The sequence below is a fragment of the Lepus europaeus genome, chromosome 13 (genome assembly GCF_033115175.1).
Source record: "Lepus europaeus isolate LE1 chromosome 13, mLepTim1.pri, whole genome shotgun sequence".
Lineage (NCBI taxonomy): Eukaryota > Metazoa > Chordata > Mammalia > Lagomorpha > Leporidae > Lepus > Lepus europaeus.
In genome coordinates this window covers 86,078,398-86,094,594 of record NC_084839.1, presented here as the reverse complement: position 1 = coordinate 86,094,594, position 16,197 = coordinate 86,078,398, and the positions used below count along the sequence as shown (strand labels likewise).

The 16,197-nt window shown below is 62.0% G+C and overlaps 1 protein-coding gene across 1 annotated transcript; it reads left to right on the top strand.

Annotated features, from left to right (window-relative positions):
- The first annotated feature begins 3,918 nt into the window (after positions 1–3,918).
- Positions 3,919–6,449, top strand: ADRA2B (adrenoceptor alpha 2B). The gene has a single exon (XM_062208757.1). It carries the CDS (start codon positions 3,958–3,960, stop codon positions 5,317–5,319), a length of 1,362 nt encoding a protein of 453 aa, XP_062064741.1. The 5' UTR covers positions 3,919–3,957; the 3' UTR covers positions 5,320–6,449.
- The last annotated feature ends 9,748 nt before the right edge of the window (positions 6,450–16,197 follow it).

Genomic DNA, 16,197 nt, shown 5'->3' with positions numbered 1-16,197 from the left:
TGCCACAAGGTCGGGGCCCACACTTAAGGTTTGAAGAGGCATCCTGGATGTCCCATGGTCAATGGCTTGGAAGCATTACGGTCAGGGAGCCCCTGAGGTGTAGCAATTGGAGTGATGGGGCCACTGGAGCTGGACAGACAGGGGAGCTCCTGGAGGCTGTTTGCGGATGGAGGTAGCTCCCCTGGAGGCTGCATGTAGGGGGAGAGGGCACAGCACTGAGGGAGCTGGAGGGAGGGGGAAGGGTGTGAAGTCCGAGGTGGCCATGAGCTCTCGCATGTGGCTTGGAGAAACTGAGATGCAAGCCCGGCTCTGGGTGGCATGGCGATGCTCACGACTACCAGGAGCAGCCAGTGGGCTGAGGACGGTGTGCCTGGCTGCAGACGGCAAAGCGGTGCCTGGGAGAGGCAGCAGCCATAGGGACACGGGGTCTCTAAGGAGTGAGCTGGCCCTGGAGCGTGGGAGGCAGGGACTCTGCAGAAGGGACAACTGGAGGAGGGTCCTGGCTGAGGAGAGAAGAGCGTATGTGGGGCGGTCTGGAGGTGAGGGTGGGGGATGCCTTCCATTCTCCTTTAAGTAGCAAAGTCACTGCCCTGAGGTGCCAGGTGCTGCCAGGAGCAGAGCGGGTTGGAGGAGGGGAGAGGCTGCGATCTAAGGGGAGGGGAGGGAGCTCAGCAGGGAGGCTGGAGACACGTGGTCAGGAATTTACAGCAAAGCCAGTCGATGCAGTGGGTTTTGCTCCGGAAAAAAGCAGCTGCCGGGTCCAAGGCGGGGAGCTGGTGGATGGTTTGGGTCCGCCTGGGCCTGAGGTTTTGCAGGGTGGGTGGTGCAGGCAAGGGGATGACTGATTTATGTTGTGGGAGGCACAAGGGCCTGGGGGCGGGGAGGCTCAGGCATGGGGTGGTCCGGGGACTGGAGAGCTGGGTGTGCAGCCCGATGGGGGGCCGGCTCCAGGGGAGGGAGGGCCTCACCACCTCACCTCTCAGGCCTGGGGAGGAAGCAACTCCAGGGCTTTGAACCAAGGTGTCGCACTTCTCCCTAGGCTCCCAGAGGCAGCCACAGGAGCACTGAAAGCCCCGCCCCTCTTCCCACGGACATCCTACTGGGGCACCTTCATGTGAACACTGCCTGTCACACACTGACACCTGCGGCCACTGCCCCACTCCATCCAGTAACCGTGAGCCAGGTATGGGGGAGACAAGAGATGCCCACTCTGACGGAGAGCAGTGGTGCAGGAAACTCACCTGTCACCATCGAAGTGCAAGGTGCTGAGTGGGAAAGTGGCATGGAGTGTGGGCATCAACGAACCGCACTGGCTGGGGACAGGGGAGTGTACCTGGAAGGGTGGGCGGGGCCCACCAGGCACAGAAAGGGGAGGCAGGAGGGCGTCTCTGGCAGTGCAAACAGCATCTGGAAAGGACTGGAGGTGTGCAGGCCCATGGCACGTCTGGAGGGGCGGGGCCTGGTGCTGTGCCCTGACCGCCCACTCCATGCACCCTTTAGGCAGCTCCTTCCCTGGGCTGCCATAGGTCCGGCCTGGTGGGAGGGGATGGTAGCGCAAGGCCAGATCTAGCTTGGGGGGTGCTAACAGGAGACTCACTGTGGTCAGCCAGGCCCTGCTGCAGCTGCTGCACGTGACTGGGGGACAGTGCTGGGAGGAGACAAGCCTGAGCCACCGTCCCAGGCACGGACGCACATCCCACCTGTCCAGACTCCATCTTTGGTGTGCCTAACCGGGCTGGTTCCTGACTGACCCAGGACAGGACAGTCCAGCAGGGTGTGGCCTCTGCAGCCCTGCAGCCCCCGCCCCTCCAGGGAAGGCCCCAGCGGGCATCCCTCACTGGGGTCTCGTGGGCGGGGAGGGTGCATGGGCGACTGGCCTCAGTGCCTGCAGCATGCCAGAAGCACGGCTCTCAGGAAAATGGGTCAGAAGATGAAGGTGAGGAAGCTGGCCGCAGTGCCCGGGAGACACTGGGCCCCAGCCCGAGGACGGCCGGAGTGGGTGGAGCTGTGGTCCCATCAATGCCCACTTGGGGCAGGCAGCAATGGGACAGGCAGGAACTTTCCTAAGTAGCTGCTTCCCAAGCCCCAGTGGTCACTCCCAAGCCCCTGCCCCAGCAAAGGAGCTCCTGGGGCCTCTCTCCCTAGAGACTGGGGACAAGGACCAGCCCATGAGTGGGAAGCACACACCCAAGGATCCTGTCTCTGGAGGGCTCCACTGCACCTGGCCAACACACTTGCACCTAGCCAGGGAGCTGGGTCATCAGGCAGGATGGAGGGACAGGCTGGGATGGAGGAAGAACTCACCTCCAGCACTCTCTACAGCCAGGGCGGATGGCCTGGGGAACGGCTTGTCTCAGCCTGGCTGTGGGGAGACAGAGATGATGCCCCCATCCACTGGTCCATCCTCCCAAATGCCTGCAACACCAGGGCTGGGTCCAGGTAAAGCCAAGAGCCAGGAGCCAAAACTCAATCCGGGTCTCCCACGGGAGTGGCAGGGACCCAAGTACTCGCCTCATCACCTGCTGGCCCCTAGGATGCGTTAGCAGGATGTGGAATCGGGATCAGAGGTGGGACTTGAACAGAGGCAACCCGAACCACTTTGCAGCTGCACCAAACGCCCGCCCCCTCAGTCGCTGTTTGAAAGGGAGAGGGGGCGCATTCTGACATTTCTTATCCCAGCTTTCCACTGAGACGTACATATGGGGATTGGGGGGGAGGAGGGATCAGCCCCCACCCCTGGGGTCTCCGCGGAGGTAAACGGAAGCCCCTTCCTCCACCGCTGCCCCTAGACCCGCTGCTTCTGCGCACTCCACGAAGGGGCAGGGACCCCGTCTTTCCCTGGGTCAAGGGGCTGGGGCCCCCTCGCCCCCAGACACGCAGTCGGTAGCTCAAGTCGCAGTCGCTTTTGTGCGCCGAGGCCAAGCCAGCTCCCCGCGTACCTCCTTTGCCTTTAGTGGAGGAGACGGAGGAGGCAGCCGCAGGAGACACAGGAAAGCCCAAGCCGCACACGGCCGGCTCTGAGCCCCGGACTCTCACCGGCAGGTGCGGACGGTGCTCACCCGAGCGCGGCAGCAGGGGGCGCTCGCACCTCGGCGCCGCGCGTCCCCTCGCGCTCCGCAGGCCCGACGGAGCCGGGTCTCGGGTGGAGCAGCCCTTGGGGCAGGTTCAGGACGGGCGCGGCCACGCCGTCGCTGGGTTTCTTCACTGTCAGGGGTCCGGCCAGGGCCGCGGCTCCTTCCGCTCCAGCTCCGTAACACACCCACCCCGCCTTCCCCTACGGCGGTTGGGCGGCGGGGGGCAGGGGACGGCTCACGCCCACCGCCCTGGACTCGGATGCTCCGCCGCGGTCCCACCTCGGTGCCCTCCGCGCGCCCACCCCGCGTGCCCGCTCCCCGCACGCACCGGACCTCCCGCTTTACCGCGCGTCCTCTGAGCCCCGCAGCCCCCAGACGGGACTCCTCCGGGGTGCCGGGGCGGCCGAGCGCGCCTTCAGCCCACCCTCGGTCCGGACGCGCGCCCCGCCCTCCCTCCGCTCCTCCCGCCCCCGCTCCCGTCTCCTCCCTCCTCCAGCCGCGCTCGCTCGGCGCCCCACTCCGCTACCGCCGCCGGCTGCCTGCAGGCGCGGCTCCGGGCGACAGCCAGCGAGGGAGCCCGCCGCGCGGCCCCCGTGCGTCCGGCTGCTGTGTGGCTGGAGAGCGCCACGTTCCCCCGGTCCCCGGAGCGACGGGGCCAGCAGCGGGACAACTTGGAAAACTTCCCCCCGGGGGCGGACCGCAGGGACGCGGGGCGCCGGTGGAAGAGGATGTAGGCGGGCCGGGACTGGCCACGGGTGTCCCGCCACCTTCCAGGCCCGGTTCGGCCAGGCCATGCGGCTGCGGCGCCGCCGAGGGACCGACCCTCTGGTCTAGCCGGGCCGGGGCAGTGCTCTCGCCCGCTGTGGCCGCGTCCGGCTCCGCCATGGACCATCAGGAGCCTTACTCCGTGCAGGCCACGGCGGCCATCGCGGCGGTCATCACCTTCCTCATCCTCTTCACCATCTTCGGCAACGCTCTGGTCATCCTGGCTGTGTTGACCAGCCGCTCGCTGCGTGCCCCGCAAAACCTGTTCCTGGTGTCGCTGGCCGCGGCCGACATCCTGGTGGCCACGCTCATCATCCCCTTCTCGCTGGCCAACGAGCTGCTGGGCTACTGGTACTTCCGGCGCACGTGGTGCGAGGTGTACCTGGCGCTCGATGTGCTCTTCTGCACGTCGTCCATCGTGCACCTGTGTGCCATCAGCCTGGACCGCTACTGGGCCGTGAGCCGGGCCCTGGAGTACAACTGCAAACGCACCCCGCGGCGGATCAAGTGCATCATCCTCACCGTGTGGCTCATCGCCGCCGCCATCTCGCTGCCCCCCCTCATCTACAAGGGCGACCAGGGCCCCCAGCCCCACGGGCGCCCGCAGTGCAAACTCAACCAGGAGGCCTGGTACATCTTGTCCTCCAGCTTCGGCTCCTTCTTCGCGCCGTGTCTCATCATGATCCTTGTCTACCTGCGCATCTACCTGATCGCCAAACGCAGCCACCGCAGAGGTCCCAGAGCCAAGGGGGGCCCCGGGGAGGGAGAGTCCAGGCAGGCCTGCCCTGTCCCTGGGGGCCCTTCTGCCTCTGCCAAGCTGCCAACCCTGGTCACTCCTGTGGCTTCTGCCAGCGAGGCCAATGGACCCTCCAAGCCTGCTGGGGAGAAGGAGGAAGGGGAGACCCCCGAAGACCCTGGGACCCAGGCCTTGCCGCCCGGCTGGGCCACCCTTCCCAATTCAGGCCAGGGCCAGAAAGAGGGCGTTTCGGGCGCATCTCTGGAGGAAGAAGCTGAAGAGGAGGAGGAGGAGGAGGAAGAGGAGGAGGAGGAGGAAGACGAGCCTCAGGCAGTGCCAGTGTCTCCTGCCTCAGTGGGCAGCCCACCCTTGCAGCAGCCACAGGGCTCCCGGGTGCTGGCCACCCTCCGTGGCCAGGTGCTCGTGGGCCGGGGCGTGGGTGCCGTGAGCGGGCAGTGGTGGCGTCGCCGGGCGCAGCTGAGCCGGGAGAAGCGTTTCACCTTCGTGCTGGCCGTGGTCATCGGCGTCTTTGTGCTCTGCTGGTTCCCTTTCTTCTTCAGCTACAGCCTGAGTGCCATCTGCCCGCAGCAGTGCCGGGTGCCCCACGGCCTCTTCCAGTTCTTCTTCTGGATCGGGTACTGTAACAGCTCCCTGAACCCCGTCATCTACACCATCTTCAACCAGGACTTCCGCCGCGCCTTCCGGAGGATCCTTTGCCGCCAGTGGACCCAGACAGCCTGGTGAGCCCACCTGCAGGCTGCCCGGGTGGGCTCGGTGCCAAGTGGCACCGGGACCTTGCTGCTTCTTGGTCTGCTTTTCGTGGCTGCCCCACCCCCACCCCATCCTGGGACTTTCTGGGATGCTGCAGGTCTCATCTTAAGAGCAGAGGGGCTTGGGTGCTGTGCACTTGGGTCCTTTTAAAGCCTCCCTTGCTGTCTCTGGTGCACAGGCAGGATGAGGCTCAGGTCTTTCTGAATGTAGCTGAGGCCAGGCAAGAACAGAGCCCCAGACCCCTCCGGGCCAGGAGCGGACTTCCGTTTTGTGAGGACCTGGTATTCCGTGGCTTCCTTTTTCTTTTCCATCCTGTTCCCCTCTGCCCAGCCTCATCCCCAGGAGCAGGACGCCAGCCAGGAGGGCAGATGAAGACTGTCCACCCACGTGGTCACCCCGCGGTCCCCATCAGGCGCTGGGAAGGGGTGAGGGTTCTTGCAACAGCCCTGTCTCTGGGCTCCGTCCCCTGCTTCTGGTTCCTGAATCCGCGCCTCCTTTCTCGGCCAGACCCTGGATCAATTTCCTTACCCGAAGCCCCTCTGAGAGGCGGGCGCGCACGTGGATGCCTCCACGGGGTGGTCTGGCGGCCTGGCCTCGGTCTCCACGGGAGATCCCAATCACTAAGCGTTCACCCCCTGCAAAAACCAGGGCGACAATCGCTCGCCGCCTACTTGCCGCAGGGAGATGAAAGGCTTTGCAGAGAGCTTTGAGCTTGGTGGGGTAACGCACCCGAGAACCAGAAAATGTGATTATCCGGTGATACAGAAATCCCTCTCCTCTGTGTTTACCACCCCTGCTTCCCGGAGACTTTCTGTGCCTGGGGTGTGTGAAGTCCTGCCCGAGCAGGCAGACTCACTGTTCCCAGTTAAAGGATTTCTTTGAGGCCGTGTTCTTGCACCTGCTGGGGTTGGAGTTCTCACGCTGCTTGAGGTTCCTTGACATTGCACCTGCTTGCCTCCCCACACCCACCTTGGGGGCGAGGGAATGTCATCAAGCAGGCAAGGAGGCAAACGGTTTCCCTGAGACAGCCAAAAATACCCGCCCGTGGGGACCATCTGAGATGAGAGCCTTTGGCGGACAAAGCCCCCAGGTGGGGAGCTGGGGCTGGGAGGAGCCTCTGGCTGGAGTGCGCGGGGCGGGGGTGGGAGGGCTCCACGCCCGCGTGGGTCCTTGTGGGAGGGTGCTTGGCTGAGCTGCTCAGACCCAGCCATGGTGCTCCCCAACTCCGGGGGCCGCTCCTTCCTGGTCCTCTCACCCATGCTGGACCCTGGCACCCAGCACAATGGGAACTGTAGAGGACATGTCCCGGACCCCAGGGGGCCTGGCTTCACTGTTGGGCCAGCGAGCATGAGCATCTTAGCTTGGGGTGGGGCTGGGTTGAGCCCCGCAGGCACTGTTGGCACCCTGATGGACCTGCCAGGTGCTGAGGGTATGTTTTGGGGGTGGAGAGAGTGGAGGGGAGGAGAGAGAGTCCCTCCTGGGGAGAGGGGTGCGGGCTCCATCAGGGGCTTTGCCCTGGGGGCACGGCTGGGTGCAGGGGAGGGACTGATTTGTAGACCATCTGCGGCCTGACCTTGTGTGTGTCCCAAGGACCCCCATATTATTGCCTGAGGCCCCTTTGTGACTTGCAGGTGTCTTTACAAAGTCTGAGCTATTTTATCAATAAAGAGTATTTTGTAATAAGCCAGCTGTGTCCTCACTATCCAGGGCTGTCAGGAGCAGCTCTTCCTCAAGCGGCTTACACTGCAGCTGCTGGCTGATGGCCTGGGGAGTGGGGCCCCTTCTAGGGTGCTTGCTCTCTCCTCCCCCAGGTGCCCCCGATCTGCCTGCCTTGCATTTGTCCGTTCAGCATCTTTAGGCTTCCTAAGCCAGCAGGGCCCAAGAGTGGCCAGAGGAGCCTCAGCCTGGCTGCCTGGAGACCGAGGGAGAGGAGGGCTTCCCAGAGGAGGTGCCTTGGCGCTGGGTCCTAGTGGGAGAGTACAAACAATCCAGAAGGCAAAGGACTCAGGCAGGCTCAGAAAGGGGGAATGACTTGTCTGAGGTCATCCGGGCCCAGGCTCCTTCCACTGACCCACATGGTCTCCTCCTGCTCCGAGGGTCTGCAAGGAGCAGGCCATGGGTGCAGAGTGCCCTGCCCCATCTCTGGAGATGGCTGGAGCGGGATTGTCTGCAAGCCCATGATGCCTGCAGTGTCTCTGTTTTAATCATCAGCCAACCATCCACCTTGCTGGGTGGGAGGGGTCATTTTACAGAAGAGGAAACTTGACACTCAAGTCACCTAGCAGCACAAAGGATGGCGACCCCACCCTTTGGGTCAGCCTCTCATTCAGTGGTGCTGACTGGAGATTCTGAGACCATATCTGGTTGGATTCCGTATGCGGCAGTGCTGTGGTTGATTGCTCATGTCTGTCATCGCCACAGTGTAATGATGGTATGTATGTCCCAAGGTTTCCATTCCTGACAACTCGGCTCAATCCCTGAATTTTGTTAAGGAAGATGGAGCCTGGGAAGGAGAAGCCGACATGCCTCGGGTGGTCTTGGGTGGACACTTGGTGGCAGAGCCGGATCTAGATCATGCCGTACTTCGTACTGAATGAACCGCGTCACATGCAGGCCCACGTGCCGGAAGCCTCTGCTGGCAGCCCACTCTGTGCCTGCTCCTGGGCTGGGCTTGTCTTGGTTTTGCTTATTCCCTTCTCAGATGACGGAGATGAGCCCTGGGCCCTGAACCGCCTCCTTCCTGCGGGTCTCTGTCCGTAGCACCCGTCTGAGTGGTGCTGGGTTGCTGGGGCAGGCTCAGAGCAGTAGAGACGGAGGGCAGCGTGAGTGAAGTCCTCCTTCTCCAAGAAGACCAGCAAGGCCAGGGAGGTGAGAGGGGATGGGAGGTGAGCTGAGGCCTCCACTGGTCACCACGTACAGCTGTCTGGGCCAAGCACCAGGCCTGCTGGAGACCTTTCTCAACATGGCCCTGACCTCAGGGAGGCCCCGACATGGAAGAAGTGGGGAGAATAAGGAAGGTCCCACCAGCTTCGCCTGCTCCGTGCAAATCTGGGTCCTTAGATTCCAGGGGACACCCTTGAGAGGGTTTTCTGAGCCAGCCCCAGCCCTGGGGTGGCTGCTGGGAATCTGGGGGCCTCTGAGAATTTTTTTTTAAAGATTTTATTTATTTATTTGAGAGGAAGAGTTGCAGACAGAGAGAGGAAGAGACAGAGAGAAAGGTCTTCTACCCGCTAGTTCACTCCCTAGATGGCCGCAATGACAGGAGCTGTGCCGATCTGAAGCCAAGAGCCAGGAGCTTCTTCCGGGTCTTCCATGTGGGTGCAGGGGCCCAAGCACTTGGACCATCTTCTACTGCTGTCTCAGGCCATAAGTGGAGTGTTGGATTGGAAGAGGAGCAACCAGGACACGAACTGGTGCCCATACAGGATGCTGCTGTTGCAGGCAGAGGCTTAGCCTACTAAACACAGCACCGGGCCACTGAGAATTACTCTCTGGAGCACTGTGGAGGAGGCACCCCTGGCCGCCTGCTCAGAAGGTACTTGGTGGTGGTGGGGGTCCGACTCACCTCTGGCCAGGACTCAAAGAAGAGAGAAGCTCATGGGTTAGTCAGGTCCTGGTCCTCATTCTCCACTCCCATCTTCTATATAATCTCCATTGTGAGCATGTGTGAGTGTGTGTGTATGTGAGTGTGTGTGTGTATGTGTATGTGTGAGTGTGTGTATGTGTATGTGTGAGTGTGTATATGTGAGTGTGTTTATGTGTATATGTATGAGTGTGTGTATGTGAGTGTGTGTATATGTGTATGTGTGAGTGTGTATGTGTGAGTGTGTTTTTGTGAGTGTGTGTATATGTATATGTGAGTGTATGTATGTGAATGTGTGTATGTGTGAGTGGTGTGTATATGTGTGAGTGTGTGTGTATGTGTGAGTGTATGTGTGTGTGCATGTGAGTGTGCATATGTGTATGTATGAGTGTGTATGTGAGTGTGCGTGCATGTGTCTGAGTGTGTGCATGTGTATGTGTGAGTGTGTATGAGTGTGTGTGTGAGTGTGAGCGTGTTTATGTGTGAATGTGTATGTGTGTGAGTGTGTGTATGTGTGAGTGTGAGTGTGTGTGTGAGCATGTGTGTGTAGGGTGCTGGGAGGGGATGTCAGGGAGACCTTGCCCAGCTGTTGCGTGCTGGCTGGGCCGAGTGCACCTGCCCAGCTGGACTCTGTCCTGGGCAAACTCCAGCCTCCCTGGTGCTGGCTGTGCATCCTGCTCACAGGGCCAGGTGGCTGCTTCCATGCCCAGCTGCCCCGCGGAGATTCCTGGCATGAATCCGTTTTCCCAGGGCCAGGACTGTGGGCAGGGTTGGGGCTGTTTTCCTCACCTTTGAGCCTCAGTGCAGGATTGGGCACCGAGTCTGGAGCTTGGACCCTCTGAGATGTGCAGTGACGAGAATGAGACAGCCCTGAGCTCACAGGGCCCGGGGCGATTGCCACCCCCAGGGTACAGGCGAGGAAGCTGAGGCCAAGGTCATCCACCATCAAGATGGGGCCCACCCAATCTGACCTCAGCTGTGTCACTCCCTGGCTCAGCAGGGAGCAGGCCCCGGTGGGCTCCCAGCCCAGCCACAGCCCTGCCCCTGGGTGAGCTCTTGGGGTCTGTCTTACACAGGCCCCCTGCACTCTGGGGGCAGCCCCCATGCCTGCATCTCTCCATCAGAGTGGGAGCCCAGGCAGGGGGGCCTCTGGAGCTCTGCTCACTGCTAACAGGGGAGGAGGGGCGCTTTGGGTTAAAATTAGATTCTAAGATTCTTCTCGCTCCCGCATCCGTGCTTTCTTCCGCCCGGCTGGGGCAGGCTGCTGTCAGGAGGCCAGAGCTGAAGGGAGCCTGGATGGCAGCCCACAGCCTCCCCCGGCTTGTGCGCTCCGATCGTCTCACACCCTGGGCTGGCCCTGGGCCAGAGGCTCCTGCCCTTGGCTTGGCCTTGTGGTCATCTATTGATTAGCAGTGATTTTGAAGGGAGAGGCCCGTTTCCCGTGCGTTCTGTACCCCTGGGATTCTAGTTCCCTCTGTCCTCTCCTGGGTCCTCCCCTCCTCCCCGCCCCCTTCCTGGCCCTTGCCACTCCTGGGTCCCCAGTGATCCATTACCCTTTCTCTGAACCGCCACCGCCTCCTGCGGACCCTCTGACTTCCGCCTTGCCTGTGGGGTGGTCCCCTCTTCTTAGGGCTGCAGGCTCTCTGGACCAGTGGTGGCTTCGAGGGTTGGGAATGCATTAGAAACCAACAAGGAGCTTCCTCCCCGGAAAGTCAAGGCTATTTCTGTCCCTGCTGCAGCCCTCCGGGGGCCCTGGCTCTCTGCCAGAGCAGGCAGGGGAGGGCTGGGCTGGGCGGAGGGTGCGAGGGTCCTGACCCTCCATTTCCCCAGTGGGAGGACAGAGCAGGCCCTTTTTGGAGCTGAGGGGCCGGCCCTCCAATCTCAGAACAGCCAGGGCTCAGAGGGACCACCCCTCTCCCCACTTCAGCTCTCATGGGGACCTGGGACCGTGGCAGTGGGACACCTGTGTCCCTTTCCCACCCCAGCTTGGCTGCAGCTGTGACGGGGGAGCGTGAGAGGCTGCCGGGACCTGCTGCCTAGATTCCCCGGATGCTTGTGTGGTGGGGGTGGCTAAGGGTTAAACCCAGTGCAGGAGGGTGGGCGCCAGCGGTCCCGGGCAGGAGGCTCCGCTGGGACTGCCTGTGTGCTTTTCGCCAGGTGCCGCTTGGACACAGCTGTCTCAGCTACAAATCTGGGAGGGAAGTGGCCCCTGCAGCTGGCGGCTGGAGTTCGGGTGGGTGCCCAGCATCCCTCGGCTGGCACTCAGGAGCTGGGGTCACGATCCCAGCAGGGCCACTACATCGCTGGGCCACCTCACTTGTTTCACATTACCTCTCGGCTTCAGGTTCGTCATTGTCAGACTGGACCATGGGCCGCATGGTGTCCTGGGTGTTGCCCCAGGATCCGCTGGGCAGGGGTGCAAACCCAGGTCCTCTGTCTCTGCCTCACCCCTGCCTTCTCTGGCTGATCGATTGTTCAGGCAGCAGCTCCCCAGCCTTGCTCACCAGGCTTCCTCCTCTGCCCTCCTGCCTGCACCTCCATGGCCTCCACCCCCCAATCTACCCCCACCCCAGGTTCAGACAACATCCCCATCACCTCCCCATCCTGCCCTTGACCCCAGGGCTCCTGGGAGATATAGGTGACTGAGCTGCCGAAGGACCATCATGGAAAAGGTTATGCAAATGCAAGCTCGTGGGACAGGGGGTGGCTGATGTGTCTCAAGCAGGGCTGAGAAGGGGAACTTGAGCTGGGGGTTGCAACAGAGTGGGAAGAGGGGCGAGACCCTTTAGGAGGGGGATGCTTGGGGACACCATGCTCCCATGAGGTCAGGGCTTAGAATGACATTGGGAGAAGATGTGGCTCCCGCCTTAGCCCCGCATTCACCCCAGCTGTGGGGATGGAGGGGCCGGTCAGAGCAGGGCCGTGCCCTGTGCTCAGGGGCTTCCTTACAAGGACAGTGGAGGGAGCCGGGGCTGCCTTGGTTGAGACTGTGCTCTTTGCCCTACGGCAGAGCCTGGCACAGAGCAGGTGCCAGTCAGCCGTGGTTGGATGCGTGAGACTTCCCAGCGAACTGGAGCCACTCTGGTGTGAGTCACCCCACGCTGGGGCCCCTGGGCTCTGGGAACATATCCGTGACTTGGGGACTTTGTCTTATGTTTTGTTTTGTATTGTCTGTAGTTTCCTAGGGAAATTCTGTTGGAAGATTTCTTCTGGTCTTGGCTGAGCTGGAAGTGGGAGAATTGTCCCCACAGAGCTGGGGAAGCGCCTGGGCATTGGGAGGAATGGTGGCCGAGACCACAGAGTGTGGAAGCATCAGACAGGGCTGGGCAGAGAGGGGACAGGCGGACACAAGGGGTCATCCTGGTGGCAGCGTGGACAGGAGTCAAACCTGGCTCTATTGCTTCTTGGCTGTGTGGCCCCAGTGGAAGCACTCTGAACCTCACTTCAGATGGCACTGGTTACTTGAAGAGGCGGACTGGGATATAGAGATGGACCATAAGATGTCCTTTTATTACCTGAGGTCATAGAGCTGGTGCTTGGGAATGGCAGAGCCATTGTGATCACTCTGAGACTGGCTGCTAGACCCCCAGTCCCAGGTATCCCCGGGCTCACTGCCCAGTGGCCTGATCGCTCTATCCATGCTCCCACGGACTCCAAAGCCTCTCCAGGGAGAGCTGCTGCAGGTTCTCGCCAGTGCACAGCCGAGAGGGGAAGGGTCTCAGGCATATGTGTCGAGTGTGCCACTTCCATCCTTCATGGAGTGCCCATGGCAGACATTCGTAATGGACAGAGCTCGCTCCAGGATCAGAGACAAGGCTGGAGGGAATCCCAGGCAGGCATTTGAGAATGATTGCTGATGTAAAAGATGAAACGTATCAGGCCCTTAGGTCTGGGGAGTTGCAGCCTTATCCTTGGTGGCGTAGGAGAAAGGTTGAACGTCCCGATGTGAGCAGAGCTGGGCCTGTAGACCTCTAGAATTTCTGCATTGCTGTGCAACAGGGGCACCAGGGGTCCCCAGAGACCCTGAGAACAACTGCATCCGGAGAGTCTGGCGGGGCCAGGCAGCCTGGGGGAGGCCAGGCGGTGTGGTGGGCAGTGGAGGCTCCTTGGACCAGCCTTGACCTGGGCCAGAGCTGGGGGGGGGGGGGGGGAAGGGTGGAAGCAAGGCAGGGCTGGTTCGAGAGCGGCCCTAGCCCGCGTGGCTCAGCAGCCTCTGTGCTGCCTGTGGGTGTCATCGCCTGGTCCGAGGGTACGCGGTGGGGCTCTCTGTGTCCCAGAGGTGCCATTTGAGCCCTGGCTCCCTCCACCTGCACGGTGCCCTCACCAACGGGCCCACCTGACAACATGGGGTCAAGATCTCTCCATGCCTCATTCACTTGTGTCTGGTCAGACAGTGCCCATGGCAGGGCTGCTCCTGACCCCAGCCTCTGAGGGGCGTGGTGAAGTGGAAAACCCTTTGTGTGAGAACTTCTCAGAGCAGAGGCGAGCAGCTAAAGCCTCCAGGGAGGGCGCGGACAGCAGCGGCTGTGCGGTGTTTGGTGAGCGGGCCAGAGTCCCACAGAGCACAGCTTTGGTTTGGCTGCATCCGGGGTGCAAGTTTAGGGGCTGAAGCGGAATTGCTAGGGACCTTGGTGTTGGACAGGGAGCAACTCCAGCCTGCAGTCGCAGGGTGGACAGCAAGTGCAGGATGGGCACAATTTGTAGGGCTCTGTGTTGGACCCCCCTCCCCGGACACCTGGGGCCCCTTCCTGCCCTGAGCTCCGTGCCAGGCTCAAAGTGCCACACACAGGACCACTGTGCATCCCGAGGAGGGGCCAGGGAAGGACAGAGGCAGCAAAGCTATGGAGTACACACGAGCAGGGTGGGCCTCGGTGGGGCAGGCGCACTGCTGGGGTCTATGGCAGGAGAGGTGATGGGCCGGGGGGCAGGGGACACGCTGTCCAGGCTGCAGCTTGGGCGTAGGCTTGCTCACGTTCTGAGCTGCCTTCTGGCGCTGGGCTGCCCCGCAAGGGGCAGGGGACAGGGCTGGGTGAGGTCCAGGGCGTGCAGCCCAGCTCCAGAGGCAGCTGAGTAAAGACCCGTAGGGCTGTCAGGGTCCCCTGTCTCCAAGGAGTGAGAAGAGTGATGAGTGGCAGGAGCCACCCCACTCACAGAGGAGGCGGCAGAGGCGAGCGCGTTTGTTTATTTGCTTCTCTCGGGCTGACATCTCTCTGGCTGCTGCTCCCTGGCTCTGGCAAGGGGCACTGGCTCCAAGAGCCTGTGTGTGTCCCCAGAGTCTTCCTACATGCCCAGGGCCCCATTTCCTGGCCCCCTCAAAAATCCCACTGGTGGCGGACAGGAGATGGGGATCCTGGGGAGGGGGCACAAAATGGGCCAGGTTTCAAAGGGCCTGTTTAGAGGAAGAGAATAACCCCGACATATAATGTTGTTTCCAGCCCTTCCGTCCACAGCAGGTGCCCAAAGCAGGCCTGAGCACTGGAGGGACTTGTCCCAGGCCCCTTAGCCTGAGTCCACCAGAGCCCCGGTGTCTAGACACCCAGGGCATGGCTCTGAATGGGCTCAGCCCAGACGCGGCCCCTGCACTGCCCACCCTGCCCCTAGCCATGGGGGTTGGGGAGGGCAGTGTGCAGCTGGGGTGCAGGGGCAGGCTGGCCACCATGGGGCATGTGGCATCGCCTCAGCCCACCTGCCAGACGTCCAGACACAGCTGGGGGAAGGTGTGGTGGGTTCTGGAGTATGGCTATGGGGGAGCCCAGCTGTCTTGTGGGCTGCAGAGCCCACTGGGGTGACGGGGGCACTGGCCTTCCTCTCCTGACCCAGGCCCCTCCCCGCATACCAGTGACCCTGGGCCCAGCCCTAACCTGGCCTGTGACCCGTGCCCCACTCCCCCCCCCCCCCCCCAGCCCCATCGTCCACTCTCGGTCTTTGCTCAGAAAGACCTCTACGAGGTGGACCCTGGCTGCCCGGGAGGCCATGGTCCACTGGCTGCCCTGCAGTCTCAGAGCAGCTCTCACTGCTGTGAATGCCGGTCCCTGGTGGCCTGTGTCCTCTGACCACAGAACCAGGCCTCTGTGCCGCCCACCGCTGCAGGGGACAGTGAGGGATCCCAGCGCTGACAGCAGCCGGCAGGAGAGGAGACGGCTGGGCAGCACGGTCAGGCCCCTCGTCCTGTTTTATTGAGTTTTCCATTGATGACTCTACAAGTGCTCACCCAGCTCTGAGCTTCCCAAAGCCTCCCCTCCCCTTCTCCCTTCTGCTCCCCCCTACCCCCTGGCTGTCTCCTCTCCCAGCTGGGTCACTCATCCCCGTGGCTGGCCTGGCCCATGCTGGGAGTTATTTCAGGAAGCCTCTTGGGGTGAGGGTCCAGGCTGGACTTGGGGGGTGTCAAGAGGACCCTCTGTACCCTGATGCCAGCCAGGCGGAGCTCTGGGCTCAGGGCATGGGGCCTTAGCCAGCCAGGGATGGGATCCAGTAACAAGCATGTCCTTCATTCCCCGCACTCGGCACTCCCTGGAGCTGGGCCGTCCCATCAGCCCCTGGCCTGGCAGCCCTGAAGTGTGTGTCTGGTCTGGGGAGGGGGCTATGGGGCTGAGGCTAAAGACCCAGAGGCAGAGGCTGTGAGCACCTGAACTTCATGGCTGGGACTACCCCAGGCTGGAGGGGGCCAGATGAGAGTCTCGGCCTCTGAGGTCCCTGAAGCCCCCGGAATCAGGGGACCCCAACAGAGCCTGGGCCCCACAGCTACCCTGCAGACAAGCTCCCCCACCCCCTAGATTCTGGGGCATCCACTGCGTTTGTCCAGGGTGTTAGGTCTGCAGAGTGCCAGGGGCACGGAAAAATTGCAGTCTCCCCTTCTCTTCTCACCCACAAGGGCTGCCTCTGAGCCTTCCCGGCAGGTGCCGGAGGGTGAGATTTTCAAGAACATCTCATCTCCAGGCCTGCCCAAGGTCAGCCCTTGATCCTGGCCACCACCTGGGGAACAGCTGGGCAGGGCAGCAGAGCTGTGTTCAGATCTGGACTTACTGTGTGATCTCAGAGAAGTTACTCAGCTTCCCTGATTCTTGTCTTCTCGTGTGTAAATGAGGTTCCTTCTCGTCACCTAGACAGTGCCTGGATGTGTTGTTGCCCTGGGCAGGGTGAAGAAGGGGAACAGGGCCTGTGGATAAGGCTGTGGCCCAGAAGCTCAGAGTGGGAGTGGATTCCTGGACTGGGGAGTCCTGGCTAGGCTGGGTCTGGAATGTAGCAGGGGCGGGGGCCTGTGGGGCCAG

Excerpts from the sequence above, each read along its gene's own strand:
- ADRA2B (XM_062208757.1), top strand. The coding sequence starts at position 3,958 with ATGGACCATCAGGAGCCTTACTCCGTGCAGGCCACGGCGGCCATCGCG.